Genomic DNA, 15,271 nt, shown 5'->3' on the forward strand with positions numbered 1-15,271 from the left:
TTTTTTGCAACTTGTTGGTCTAACATGTTGTGCATACACGCAACTGACTAATTGCGTATATGATTACATTTATAATTTTCTTGATTATGTTACATTAAAAAATATTTTTCAATTAAGCTAGCTAGAGAAATATATTTTTTACTGTGCTAATGGAATAAACTTATGTATTGTTAGAAAAGTATTTGATGATAAATTTTCATTAATAATTTACAATAAAAATAAAAATATATTATACTTATTAATATTTACCGATGAAAATATTCAATGAAATAAAAATAATAAAATAAATTAATAAGAATTTTAATAGTAATTTCATAGATAATTCATTATATTTATCCATGATTTTTTTTTTTACATGTATATAAGTTATAACCAATAATTCTTATCCATCCTTCTTATTCCTTCACATTTTATCACCTAAAAAATACAGCTTCCCCGCTCTAATTTTCTCAAAAGGTTGGCCACCTAACTTATTGGTGTTGATTTAGAGAATGTTTGAAAACATGAGTATGTTTTAAAAAAATTAATTTTTTTTATGTTTTGGATTATTTTAATATGTTGATTTGAAAAATAATTTTTTAAAAATAAAAAAAAATATTTTAATGCATTTCGATATAAAAAACACTTAAAAAACAATCAAAATTATATTTTTAAAAAGGCCCTTATATCTATCGGTAGTATTAGCATTGATTGTTGAATTTTTTTATAAAAATTCACTACATGAATTAAGCTAACTTACCTATTTTTTTAATCAATTTATGTTTGATTTTTTTATTGTGGAATTGTTAAAATCAATATTATTCTATATAGATTTCATAATTAAGTAATAAATAATTATTTTTTAATATATGAAAATTCACTTGAAAGGTTGTAAAGACAATATTATCTTAAAAAGATTAAAAGTTTTATTAAATTTTTTTAAATCAAAAACTATTAATGCATGCAAAATTAAATATGTGTGAAAATATAAAAACTGCATGCAAAATTAAATATGTGTGAAAATAAAAAGTTCTATTAAGAAATATTTATACTGAGAAATATTTATGTTGATATTTAAGTTTGGGATAATTTGGGGATGAGAACTCATAATATGTGTATAACTTCATCATTGATAATTTTTTTTTATGAATTATCTCAATTTAAAAAATTAAAATTTTAAATCAGATTCTAATATATAATTTCTTTTTTATGAGTAAAATCAAATCAATCATAACAATCAAAGTAAACATTGAATTGAGACTCCTGTCCTTAATTATTTTTTTTTATCTCATTTAATTCCTCGTGACTCATCGAGTTAAGATATATGGGACATTACAATAAAAATATATATTATTTTATTAATTACCCTGAAAAAGTTTCAAATTATTCTAACAAGAGACTGAAGAAATTCACAATGAGAGCATATGCCCATCAGGCCATTACATTTCAAAATCCCCATAAAAACATAAGATCAGTACGCCATGCAAGCGTTTATATATATATATATAGATGTCTTAATGAAGCTTGACTACTTGGCCGTTTGTTGCCTGTACTTTTCGCTGCTCCGGCAATTTTGTATACTCGATGAAAGTATATATTAGGATTGCATCAAAGGCCACTGCAAATGCTAACGAGGAGATTCCTTTCCAATTTGACAGAAGTGAAAACCTTTGAATCAACATGATTGCTCCGATGGAACAGATGCAAGAAAGAAAGATGAAAACCTGTTTTTTTTAGCCTCGCAGAGAACAAGAAAAAGAAAAATCAATAAAGAAAAAGAAAAATAAAAGGCAATTGATCAACTTGAGATTGCACATTCATTTAAACTAAGAAGATTAGCAAGAGTAGCGAAATTCTTTTTATATTTTTAGGTGACCAGAACGATGACTTACGATCAATGACTTCTTCGGTGGAATTCGAAAATCTCTAATTTCTTTTCCCTCAAATGTGTCATTGGCTCGAAACTCTTCCAACATTGCATCCTGGAATATGATGAGATTTTGTAAGATTTCTCTTGGAACATTTTATCACCTTTTTTGATCTGTAGCATCAATCGCATGCTCTGCTTAAACTATATATGGAGGAGCAGATTAAAAACGAAGCTAAGCCAAAAGCAATGACGATAGATCATGTAATACCTTCACCACAAATCTATCTTTACACCATTGAGCAACGCCTTCATCTGATTCGGGCAATCCCTTCGTTGCATAGCGTTTTATGTGGAAATGCACCTGAAATTAGGTCATCTACACATATATGAGCTAAAAAAGTACCATAGAAGGGTATGACCGTGCTTCAGTTCCTAAAATCACCAAATTTGAACTCTGTCTTAACTTACAACAGAAGTTTGCCTCTTAAGGAATCTCTTCAAAGAAGGGATTGGATGACCTTTTGGCACAGCAACAGTAACATCATAAACTGCTGAAAGGAAGGGGCGCGTGTACTGTACAGCCGAAACAAAGCCCTAGGGGCAAAACATGGAGTCACAGGTTACAAGGAGAGTTCTTTTGACGGTGTGATCATGTCAATTGGAACCAGAGCAGTTTTTTTATCTTGGATAAGTAGCATGAATTTGTTTTCATTATCAAACGTCAAACCGAAAAGGGTTCCATATAATTAATGGATAATGGATCTTCCTGTTGATTATTCCACTTAACAAGAGGATGGTACAGTATCTTCGTGGTTACCTTGGTGCGAGGAATCAGGACGTTCCTAGGAACTGGCAATCCTTTTGAAATGGCAAATTCTTGAGCTGCTAGAAGTTTATCTGGGGTCATGCGAGTCCCTTCCACGAAGATAGTCAACCAAAAAGAACCAGGGAAATCCTTAAGCTCTCGAAAACTTGACTGCAAGGAATGATCGCTCCAGCAGAACATTAATCCAAATGTAACAAGCTGTTATGCAGCTAGACGTGCTAGTTAATATTCTTTTTTATAGCCATAAAGGGACTTCAATCCTTTTGTTATAGACTCGTTCAGCTGTATCTTAAATCCCAGGATGGATATTGACACTCACACACACTCTTCTTTCGGTTTAACTTGTTTTTTAAATCATTTTTTACTAAAAAAAATATAAAATTAATTTCAATCCATTAAGTTCGAATGAAGAAAATTAAGTTCGAAGATAGATTGTGTGAAAAAATGAACGAATGAACTGTGAATTAAATTAATAAATCATAAAACCTATGCTAACCGTCGAGAGTTGTTTCTTCAATTTTCTTGTAAAAGATGTTTTAAATCTTAATCACACATCTTGAATTCATTGGGCAGTATACACTGCTTAAACATATAGTTGCCAACAACTAAATTGTGATGATGAGAATTTTAAAATTACAATTATGAGTTCCAAATGTTTTTTTATACTATATATATATATATATATATATATATATATATATATATATACCAATAGTAAATTAGGTCACCATCGCATTTGTATTTAAGCACATGCTAAGAGTGCTATTTTAGAGCTTTTCTTCATTTTTTTAATATTTAATATAAAGATTTTTCAGTAAATAATGCACTTGTAAATAACACAAGGAGGTGTTTAAGAATATGCTTTTCAAAATGTTTTTTTTTGGAAATATATTAAAATAATATTTTAAAAAATATATATTTTTAACATTAGCATATTAAAATAATTTGAAAATACTAAAAAAAATTAATTTGAAATAAAAAATAAAAAAAATTAAATTTTTTAACAATATTTTTAAAATATAAAAATAAACAGGACGTAAAATATTAATAAGTAACCCTTGTCAAACCATGAGCAAATTTAATTGACTTCTTAATCAATTAGATTTTAAAATATATATGAATGAATACAATATTTTAATTTAGCACATAAATTTTTCAGGATTTCATAAATATTCAAGTCTTAATCTATAGGTTTTAATCATTTCTATTTTTAAGGGTGGGGTTTCAAAACTATATAAGTTCTGTATAATTTCTATTTTTAAGGGTACTGGGGTTTCAAAACTATATAAGTTCTGTATTTGTGGTTAACGATGGATAGATTAGCGAATTTCAGTGGTGATTATAATTAATATACCTTCAATTTGCCTTCATCTTTGGCCCAATTCCTATCCAAGAAAACGGCTCCATTAAACCAATTTGCCCATCCATAAATCTGCAGAAACAGTTCAAATTAAGCTGAATTACCCATCATTTTAATTTCAAAACGATCCTCAGCATATATAGAGAATGAATCAAGCGGATATATTATAGAAGCAAAGTGAAAGTATCTAAATATTAATACTTACGGGAAGGTATTTTGAAGATTTCTTCATGACCATTAGAACACCGCGGAGACAGTTAAAGCGCTGGAGGGAGCCAAATCATGCATTCAGCAGGCAATGAGTTTTATTTATTTAAGCATCATAAATAACTGTTTATTTATTTATTTATCATCATCATCATCACTTACAAGTAAGATTTGCTTAGCTAGCTGAACATTACCTCGGCTAAAAGCCACATCATGAGGACATCAACATCGCAGATGTGATTAGGCATTACAAGAGCGTTCTCTTTGCCTGGAAAAACCCTCAAGCAATTATAAAGACTCCTCCAGGATTACTAGCCTCGATAATTTTTTTGAAGTAATCAAAGCCTTACCGATCAACTCATAGGTTTCTAAATCTGTATGGAGGTGAACCTGCAAGAATTTTTATTAATTAAATTAGAGGGATGGATTTGAATTGTTGGCGTAATAAGAAATCTTAGGTAAGTTCATGTCCCTGTATATTTTACTTTGACTATTGGTTTTATAGCCTTTAATTTCAATATATTATCGATGATTATATTAAAAAAAAAAGACAAGAGAATATTGGGAGGGGTTAACACCTCAAGACCTGCAAACCAATTCACCAAAAATGTCATCACCAAGAAAAATATTTCGGTCACCGCCCCAACGATCCTTCTGTATGTATTTTTTGAAAGAGGCCATATAATGAGGAAGCAAGCTGCCTGCAAAATTAGCATGGTGATTATATACTTTATAATATTAATGTAGGATTTATAATTTATAAAACATCTTGAAATTAAGCAACCAATATTTATCAAAAGAAAGAAGAAGAAGCAGCAAGCACATAAAATCACAAAGCAAGAAGCTCCATGGTTGCCAGCCATTACTTGGATGATGTTAATGGCAATGCCTGTGAGACAGAATACCATGCCTAAAGGCAGAAACAGAACTACAGTAGCAAGATTTTCCATGGCCTCCTACTTTCGGAATGTTTGCACAGAAAGCGAGCTTCTTTATATATTAGCGTTGGGAGAGACTGGGGGCAGTGTGTGTGTGTGTGTAGTATTATATTTATAGAGAAGGAAGATGAAGTTAGGCAGGTAGGCATCGATCACTTAAATGTTGAAGCTAAGAAGTTTAATATGGACATCTAATTACAGCTTTGGTTGGTAACATACTATATTTTTATTGGTTAAAACAAGTCATTCTCCAACAAAATATATGAATTAATCATCCCAATCCAAAGATTTATCACAATAATTATTTTTAATTAGAGAGCTTATGACTGTTTAATCAATCCATTAGTTTAATAACATATCTAAAATTAGTGTTTGATCAGATCATTTTCTTTTCTTTTTTGGCATTAATCTTTTTATTTGGTTTTTAAAAAAATTGTAAACTTGCTTGGTTGTTAGCTTTATATATATATATATATATATAATACCCTTAGTTTCAATAAGATATCTAGAACTTTTTGTTCTTGAAAATTGAGAGCTCCTGACCTTACCTTGGGGTATCATATACCTAACCCTAGATCTTCATATTAGGTTCCAATCCGAATCCTAGATCTCAAAATAAATCTCAACTTGAATGTTCATTAGCATCCATGTCCGTTAAACACTGTAAAAAATTGTGTTAAGAGCTAATATTATTTGGTTTTTAAAAAGTTTTAAAAATTTATTGTATATTTTATTAAAAAAACAATAATAAAGAATGAAAACGATGTATAATAAAAATTGTATATGTCAAACAACTCCTAAACTGAATAAAATTTTTTTTTTTAAATTTATTATATATTTTATTAAAAAAACAATAATAAAAAATGAAAACGATGTCAAACAACTCCTAAACTGAATAAAATTTTAATAATGATTATATATCAACTTAAAAAAAAAATTCATTCCAACGTTGACTTAAGAATGATGAAGTATTCATTTTATGATTTAAAATATAGATTCTTTATAAAAAAAATATAAACAATATTTCAACATCTTATTTAATAATTTAAATTTTTTAATTAAAATAATTTTTTTCAAGAACGAATATAACATCTAAAGCAAGAAATTAAATTGTTGTTTTTGTTTTGTTTTATTTTTTTCAAGGAAAAAAGAAATCCATTATTCATGATTTATAACTATATATAAAAACATAAATTCTTAAAACTTGATTGTTATATCTTTATTGCAATAACAATGCTAGAGTATAACCCGATTCTATTTACACTCCATATCTTTAATTAAGAAAAAAAAACATAAAAAATACTTTTTAAAAAAATGTATTGATTCCTAAACAAAAAGATAGTCCTATTTTCTCATATACACTACTTAAATCTAAAAGAAGTTTCCTAAATCACTCCTGATTCTTATAGAATATTATTTTCACTTTATTTTGAGTATACAAATTCTAAAAATGCTTAAAAGCAAGTCAATAATAAAATTAAAATATTAAAACAATATAATTACATAAAAATAATCAAATTATTAAATTGGATCCTTATTTATTTTTTATGGAAGAACTTTTTTTCATTATCTTACATTACTTTCAATTTCCTTGGACAAAAGGATTCATAAATTTCACATTATTTCTTTTCACAAGCTTTTATAATATTCAAGAACTTTATTTATAATTTCTATTCATTCCTATTTTTTTATAAATCATTTAATAAAAAGGATTCAAAAAAATTGTTATTCATTTATGTATTGCTAATTTCTTTTCACCTCCCATATAATTGAAAAAAACTCTTCAAAATAAATAAGTTTTTATAAAAAATATTACATGCTAGTGCTACTACTATCATCCTAAAAGTCAACTTTCCTTAGGTTCCTCTCTCTCCTTCTACCTCAGGACCATCCTTTTATCATACTAGCGGGAAGGTGACGGTGATACTAGTTAATACTACCAGGGACCGTTTGACCTGAACTAACACTATACATGATCACAGTCATAAATATATGCACCCACGCACTATGCGGTTAATTATACAATACCTAACGATACTGTTTCTGAAAGCTATCTTTCCATATATTTGGAAAACTACAGAAAAAAGTGGATTCTGTGTGGGGAAAATTGTCAGCAAAAGCATAAATTATATCATCTTGGCCAACATGAACACAGCTTCCCTTTCAAGACGAGAAAAGTTTTGGGAAACCAGATCATTTTATACGACAAGACAGAGGTTCTGGGAAGCTAGATCATTTTATTCGAAAGCAAATCAATCCATGCGAGCAGAAAAATGAATCCTCCTACAGAGAAGCAGATATTTTCTTCATGGAAGATTTTGAGGGTCTTATTTGTAGACTCAATGAACATATGCAAATCAACCATTACCAGCTCCATCCGACAAGCCAATCAACGTCACTCTTATATGATTGCAAATGACAAGCGCATGTTCTTTACCTGGAAAGTTACCACATAAAAAATAAGCATGAACATGGTTTAAGAGCCAAGTTAACATCATGAAAAGGAAAAAAAGAAAGGAAACCTTAGGTTATACCCAGCAATTCAAAAGTTTCATCATCTGCACACCTCAATCTGCATTGAGAAGATCTAGCTAGTTAGGCCACGAAGAGGGAAACTCATCTGGAAAGTCAGAAAAAGAATTGCAGTTTCATGACTATAAATGGAACAGTCCATGATTAGACCTAAGCCGTAAATTTCCCAAGCTATCAATGACAAAGGTGGCAATGAAGCACATATATAAGCATAATTAAATGATAAAAATAGTATCAAGTTCCTCAACCTATTGACGGATTGAGAATTAAAGAAATACAAAGCGAAGAAAATTTCATCCCAGAGGCGCAAGCCTTGTATTCTCTAATGCTTTCATAGACTTTGCGGTGTTACATCTAAATAGATTTCAAAGACATCGCGTGGAAAAAACTTTGGAGCTAAAATACATTGCACATTGAATATCCTCTTTCCTTTTTGCTTTTTCCTGTTTGTTTTGGGTCTCCAGTGGGAATCCCCTCCTGTCCTGTATATATGGCATAAGCTTGTGACTTTAGAAATTAGGTTTTCTGGGAACTAATTATTATATAAATGATCGATGAAAAAATGCCAGATGGGATGAGAATTAAAAGCTTATAACAACCACGTAAAGCAATTCAAGGAAGAATTCGAGCACCTTCAAATTTGCCCACCAATCATTCATCAACAAGCCCTATGAGCTGCAACCAAAGCAATTCTGCAACTATTTTGTGAGTCCTTCTGTGCAGATTATTGGACACGGGACGAAAATGGAAGGAGAGAACTGCCCGCGAAGTGCAAGATATGAGTGAAAGCAAGAAATAAATTATGTTAGCATAAAGTTGAGAAAATATTTTACGACCTTAATATAATGAAAAACAGAGAACGTTTTCTTTCTTTTTTCTTTTTTATTTCTTGGGAGGTGGGAAGCTGCAGAAAGGTATACTGATTTGTTGTTGTCCAAGAGAAAACAATATCCAAGGAAACATGATATGCATTAACCACGAAAAAGGGGTCAAGTTAATCAAAAACTTAATACAAATAGACTGAAATTCAAGTGGCCGGAAATAACTCGACACGCACACAGAAGGGTGTTTTGCTTGGATGAACTAGAATCAGAAGCAAGAAATCATCAAAGTTTGCCATGAAACATCCGATTAAAAAGTAACCAAGAAGCATAACTAACAACAGCAAACAAGCCAAGAAACTGGTAACCAAGAAGCAGGGGCGGAGTAAGAAAAAAAAATTACAAGAAGCATGACTAACAACAGCAAACAAGCCAAGAAACTGTAGTTAAGTAGAAGAAGAGTAATTATGAATGACCTGAATGAGATTAATAAAAATGAGACCAGAGAGTATGAAAATAATTCCAACAGGGACAATAACCTGTGCAGCTGGCCACGCCATTAACATTCATCACCAACCATATGCAGTCCTGCCAACGCAATGCCATGATGTAGAGAAACAGAGAGGGAAACGAAAATTAAAATATCTGTACCCTTTTCTTTATTAAAGCAAGCGGTTTATGTCTGAAGGAGATGCCGATTTCGACGCCGTTGCATGGGATGCGAAGGGGAGGGGACGGAGTCGGAGACTCTCGCCTTTCTTCTCTATTGCTACATGCTGTTGCCAACTTTATGTATTTTTAGCTCTCAAAAAATAATAATAACAATGGCTCTGAACTACTAATTGTCGATTTACACCTTAGATTTTTTTTCTGTATAGCTTCGCGATGGACCCAAATCATTTCAGTGAGGCGACAGGTCGTCTTCTTCTCAAATAAATGACACGTCAGGCGTCTTCTATACTTGTAGTTTGCGCATCCTACGGCGTCGCTTTAACAGATTATAATTTGCAAGATCAACAACGAGCACTCGGCTGAAACCCGGTGTCCCTCGAAGTGCTAAAAAAATAGAACAGATAAACTTGAAGAGAAGAAGAAAGTAGCAGGCTGCAGAGCAGAGGAAGTGAAAGTGAAAGAATAATGGCAGCAACAACAGCACCAGGAGGCTACCATCAACCAGCAACTTTAGAAGAAGTAAGAACCCTTTGGATTGGTGATTTGCAGTATTGGGCCGATGAATCCTACCTCACCTCCTGCTTCGCTCACACAGGCGAGGTCGCTCCTCTCTCACACCTCTTTTCTTCTTCTTCTTCTTCTCATGCTTTTTGTACATATGGGTTTTTGTTTATCTATCATGGGTCTCTCTCTCTTTCCTTTTCCCAATTATAATTAGTATTTCTTAATGTTTTTTTTTTTAATTTGAGAAAAATGTGAATTTCAGGTAGTCTCGATTAAAATAATACGCAACAAGTTAACTGGACAGCCTGAGGGTTATGGGTTTGTGGAGTTTGTTTCTCACGCAGCAGCTGAAAGGATTCTGCAGACGTATAATGGGACGCAAATGCCAGGAACGGAACAAACCTTTAGGTTGAACTGGGCTTCTTTCGGGATTGGGGAAAGGCGGCCCGATGCAGGTCCGGAGCATTCGATTTTTGTTGGGGATTTAGCACCTGATGTTACGGATTATCTATTACAGGAGACGTTTCGGGTTCATTATCCGTCGGTTAGAGGTGCGAAGGTTGTGACTGATCCGAATACTGGACGGTCCAAGGGATATGGGTTTGTTAAATTTGCGGATGAGAATGAGAGAAATCGTGCCATGACGGAGATGAATGGTGTTTTTTGCTCAACTAGGCCAATGCGAATTAGCATGGCAACACCCAAGAAGACCACTAGTTATCAACAACAATATGCTTTGCCAAAAGGTCATAATTCCTCTGTTTATTGATTTGAAGCAAATTGCAATTGGATGGATGACTTTAATATTTCTTTTTCTGCAGTAGCTTCACATGTTTACCTTGACGAAGCTACCTTGTTTAACAATTAGGTCTTGATTGATGCTGGTTGCTATTTTATTTCCAATTTGAATGTAGCTTTATTATATGCTGTCTAAAGTGAAATTGAGCGTCCTAGAAATTATGGTATTTTTAAAACTTTACACCGCAGGAAACTGCTCGAGGCTCTGCAACTCAAATATTACTAAGCACATGGGCTTCCCAACCATCAAAGCCTTTGATTCTTAACGACTTCTTAATATCGCTTGCTTGTTCTTTTTGTCTTGCATGAGGATGCACTGGCTTTAAAGTGCGTCACTCTCATTTTCAATTGGTTCCTGGATAACATTAAATATTGCTAAGCATATGGATTACCCAGAAATTAAAGCCTTTGATCAGTAATGACTTTCTAATACTGCTTACTCTTTTGGCATTCAAGTGCAGCACTCTTATTCTCAATTGGTTTCTGGATAACATTGTGCTTAATTTTCATTTTTTGCAGCCTTTTATCCAGCTCCCGCATACACTGCACCAGTCCAAGTGGTTTCAGCAGATGGTGACGTTACTAATACCACAGTAAGTTAGCCATACTTAAGTTTTTTGGAGATTTGTTTCTTGTGCATTTCTACTGACAATTTTTTTCTTATTGCAGATCTTTGTTGGTAACTTGGATCCTAATGCCACAGAAGAGGACCTCAGGCAAACCTTTCTGCAGCTTGGGGAGATTGCCTCTGTCAAGATTCCTGCAGGCAGAGGATGTGGTTTTGTACAGTTTGCAACTAGGTTTGTTTGATTAGTACTGAAAATGCTTTTTCTTACTACGTTATCATCTTTAGATGATATGCCATATAAGTACTAATATTGCAGGATCAAGGCATTGTCATTTGTCCTTTTGAGGCATTTGGTAGTCGAGTTTGAATGTGGGTTCATGGTCATTTCTATTTAGCAACACCGTCATATGGGTTAGCCCTTCCCTTCTCTTATTGATCAGAGAATCACAAGTGAAAAGGATGAGGGAGGCAGAAAGTATTATTGTGTGGATAGTCCAAAGGGGGTACCCCTTATGTCATGATATGTTTGTTATTGCCAAGGTTCCACCAAATACCAATTTTGTCTATATAGGAAACTGTCTGAATAAGTCATACAAAGGATGCAGGGGAATATGATTCTTGTGGGCTAGGTCTATACTGCTATCCCTTATAGCATACTATAGTCAAGTTTTTTACTTCCCCCCTGCTATGTAATAGTTTCTGACCTCTATTATTTTTTTTTCCTGAACAGGACATCAGCTGAAGAAGCAATACAAAGGATGCAAGGGCATGTGATTGGTCAACAACCAGTACGCATCTCTTGGGGAAGGAAACAAGTAAGTTTCACTTCCAGCTTTGAGAATGTTTGATATGCAAACACCTTGTCATGTCATGCTTCTTTTCATATCCATAAAAACAGCACAATTATTTAATTTTCAACATTCAGCTCAATACCATGAAGAAAGTCAATTCATAGCAGACTGCTTGGCAGCAGATGGAACATCCCTGGGTATTTGTGTCAATAATTATATTGTTTAATCTGTGATTTAATCCTTAGTAGCCTGTTTTGAATACTAAGTTTTTAATGAATGTCTTGTCTATCTAAAGAAAGTTTAAGTTAAAACATCAGGATAGGATGATATTAAATTTCGGATATTATTTTTTTCTTGACGGGAATTGATAATGAGTTTGAAGGCATTATGGAGGAGTCTATGTAGTCTTGTATTTATTTGCAGTCTTTGACTTAAACATGCATTTCAAACCATTATTCTTTTCTATACTAGCCGTGATAATATATGATATCCTGTTGCTGTAGGACTTAACTGCTACCTGGGGTCAGCAAGTAGATCAATGGAATGCTTATTATGGTTATGGACAAGGCTATGATGCATATGCTTATGGGGGCACACATGATCCATCATTATATGCATACAATGCATATGCTGGTTATCCACAGTACCCTCAACAGGCAAGATCTGTTAATTTGCTTAAACAGTTTCCCTTGATGATAATACTAGTTGTCATTGATTTTGTCCACTTTGGCCATTTAATTTTTTTTTTTTCCTTCTATATGACTCAATAGTGTTAGAGCCTGGGATGGTCACTGGGCAGGTATAAGATGGGTTTTGCATTGCACATTCTTACCCTTGTAATATCTTGTGGCATCCATACCATCTGTTTTAAATGGATGAGGAGGGGTGGGCTGAAACTTTTAGGTTCAGGCCTCAGGGTGCATTGGGGCTAGCATGCATAATGATAAAGTTTAAAAGTTCTAGAGTTCCATCAAATCCTTTCAGCAAGCACCTTAATTGTGCCATCACTGAGGATAACAGAACTTTGGCGGCAAATGCAGAATAATCATTTTCTATTTAAATAATATATGTCCAAGTAGCAGAGAAAAGTCTCCTCATGATGGTGTTTCATGCCCAAGGAAAAAGATGGAAGGAGAAGGGGAATATGAGAAGCTAATTTTGGGTGCATTGTCATCATGATAAAAAGTTAATATACATCCACTATTAGGGGGTCAAACATGATGTTGAAAACAACAGGCTAGGCTTTTCTGGTATTCTTTTGGATACAAAAGATGTGCAAGTGTATCTAATCACTGCTGGAAAGATCAGAATGGACTCTGTTACATGAGTTTTGACATTTTCAGACTGTAAATACTATTTCTGAATTCTCTCGTGGAAAAGAAGTTTGTGCTTAATTTAATTAATCATCAGTTGCCTTAATTTGATCATGCATCTGGCGGTTTGATTTTAGGTTGAAGGTGTTCCAGACATGGCAGGTGTTGTCCCAGTTGCTGAACATAGGGAAGAGTCTTATGATCCGTTGGCTGCTCCAGATGTTGATAGGTAAAGTTTTGCGTTCAGCGACACTAGTGTTACACAGCATGTGTATTTTCTTTTCTTGCCTAATATTTAGTTCTGTTGATTTGATTGTCAGGTTAAATGCTGCTTATCTATCTACACATGGAAGTGCCATCTTTGGCCGGACTTTGTGGATGAAAACCTCATCACTTACGCAACAAGCTCAGGCATAATTGATCTACGTGGTTCGCATCATGGTACCTGCTGCATTATCCAAGGGGCTGCTTCAGGGTTAAGAAATCTGCCATTTGATGGAAAAACTTCCAAAACATGCTTAAGATGTATCCGTTAACAGTGATAGTCAAGAAAGAAAACAGCTAGTACGTATTTTAACAAGCTTTGCTTTGGTGTTTTTAGGTTTTGAGCTTTTTGGTTTTCATTCGTTTTGTACATGAAGTTGAGCCACAACGAATATTGCTCGTTGGCAAGCTGCTGTTCTCTTGCGGGATAAGATTTATTGTCACTTTCTTGATGGTTCGTCTCTATGCCTTTCCATTTACAGATTACTTACTAATATGTAAGCACCAAATGAAAAAAAAAATGTTTTTTTTGTATTGTAATTAATAATGGCTTTTAAAAATGTATTTTGTTTGAAAATATATTAAAATAATTTTTCCTTGTATTTTTTTTAATTTTTGGTATGTAATATACAATATATTTTTATATTTAAGTAAAAATTATCTTTCAAATTTTCTTTTTAAAATATCCCATCCAAAATTTTAATTTCTTCGCAATTCTCTTAAATTTATATTCTTTCCTTGCAAAGTATTATCATTATAAATATTTTTCTTCATTTTTATTTAGATGTCTACTTTACACTAAACATAAAACCAACAATTTAAAATATTACCCTGCTTGGATGCTTAATGCTTAATCAAGAATATTGTCAAGAAAAGTTTCAAATGTTAAGGAAACAATGAAAAAATAAAATTTAAATAGCTTCATTTATATTTTCCAAATTGTGCTGTCTATTTGCCAAATTAACAAATATTCTGATCATTCTTCTACTTGTGTATGGTGTTGTGAACATAATTACTTAATTAATTCATTTAAATACATGTAATATATAATATATATTATGACCCCACAAAAAGATTTTCGGCTTCATGATTGGTGCAACAGTATTTGGAATGTAAAATCATGTTATGAAATACTAACGACAAACAATTGTTTGAATATGTATACAAACATGAATAATCATTATAAATAATTTTACTATAAAATATATAAGCAATTTCATTTGATTTAATCCACTATTTTACATAGCATACTCATATATACTATTAAATATTTTCTTGAAAATTATATATATTTGAAAAACCGTGCCAATAACACGTAGTTCATCAACTTAGCAAAGTGAACGGGAACTCCTAATTGACGGAGTTCGGCGTCTACAAGTGATAAAACCGTAACAGGGAATGATAAATAGCCTCCCTTGAAGTCATTGAAGAAATTTTGCTGGAAGAAGAACAGTTCATTGAACGGGCAAAAAAAATAATTAAAATTGCTTTTGACAACAATGAAATTGATTGTTATTTTTAACGAAAAACTATATATTCAATTCATGTATTTTAAATTCATTTATAACTTCAACATTTTCATCGCTTTCATGTTATTTTCCAATTTATTTGAAGAAAGTAGATGTTATAAGAAGATTAACGAGAAAAGAAAGCCTTTCTTAGAAACAAAATACACTAGGTTAAGTACGGTCAGAGACTATTATTTTTTTATTTTATTTTTAAATAAAGGACACCTGGGCCCCAGTAGACGAGGGATCAACTATGATGCGAATGCTATGACTAACCACTTATACTTGACTCCTGAACTTGGAGACTATTATTTTTTTAT

The 15,271-nt window shown here is 32.3% G+C and overlaps 2 protein-coding genes and 1 long non-coding RNA gene across 5 annotated transcripts; 1 reads left to right on the forward strand and 2 right to left on the reverse strand.

The window, feature by feature from the left end:
• Nucleotides 1-1,345: 1,345 nt before the first annotated feature.
• LOC105126369 (1-acyl-sn-glycerol-3-phosphate acyltransferase PLS1-like) lies at nt 1,346-5,239 on the reverse strand. Of its 2 annotated transcripts, none has more exons than XM_011027219.1 (11): nt 5,109-5,239; nt 4,821-4,943; nt 4,593-4,632; nt 4,437-4,510; nt 4,241-4,300; nt 4,030-4,107; nt 2,667-2,825; nt 2,318-2,422; nt 2,118-2,210; nt 1,872-1,961; nt 1,346-1,703 (listed from the first exon to the last, which is right to left on the reverse strand). In XM_011027219.1, the coding sequence occupies exons 1-11, from the start codon at nt 5,190-5,192 to the stop codon at nt 1,494-1,496; spliced, it is 1,116 nt and encodes a 371-aa protein (XP_011025521.1). In that variant the 5' UTR covers nt 5,193-5,239; the 3' UTR covers nt 1,346-1,493. The 2 variants fall into 2 exon arrangements, with proteins under 2 accessions (XP_011025521.1, XP_011025520.1); XM_011027218.1 differs by having other exon boundaries at nt 2,318-2,443.
• Nucleotides 5,240-7,448: 2,209 nt separating this feature from the next.
• Nucleotides 7,449-9,327, reverse strand: LOC105126370 (uncharacterized). Of its 2 annotated transcripts, XR_842408.1 has the most exons (4): nt 9,073-9,327; nt 8,345-8,470; nt 7,715-7,752; nt 7,449-7,617 (listed from the first exon to the last, which is right to left on the reverse strand). It is a non-coding gene; the product is annotated as an uncharacterized LOC105126370 (long non-coding RNA). The 2 variants fall into 2 exon arrangements; XR_842407.1 differs by lacking the exons at nt 7,449-7,617; nt 7,715-7,752 and adding an exon at nt 8,156-8,194.
• A 214-nt stretch (nt 9,328-9,541) lies between these two features.
• On the forward strand, nt 9,542-13,904 carry LOC105126371 (RNA-binding (RRM/RBD/RNP motifs) family protein). Its single transcript, XM_011027220.1, has 8 exons — nt 9,542-9,805; nt 9,972-10,455; nt 11,027-11,100; nt 11,177-11,307; nt 11,806-11,890; nt 12,370-12,522; nt 13,317-13,408; nt 13,500-13,904. The coding sequence occupies exons 1-8, from the start codon at nt 9,671-9,673 to the stop codon at nt 13,594-13,596; spliced, it is 1,251 nt and encodes a 416-aa protein (XP_011025522.1). The 5' UTR covers nt 9,542-9,670; the 3' UTR covers nt 13,597-13,904.
• Nucleotides 13,905-15,271: the final 1,367 nt, after the last annotated feature.

The sequence above is a fragment of the Populus euphratica genome, unplaced genomic scaffold, assembly GCF_000495115.2.
Source record: "Populus euphratica unplaced genomic scaffold, PopEup_1.0 scaffold78.1, whole genome shotgun sequence".
NCBI lineage: Eukaryota > Viridiplantae > Streptophyta > Magnoliopsida > Malpighiales > Salicaceae > Populus > Populus euphratica.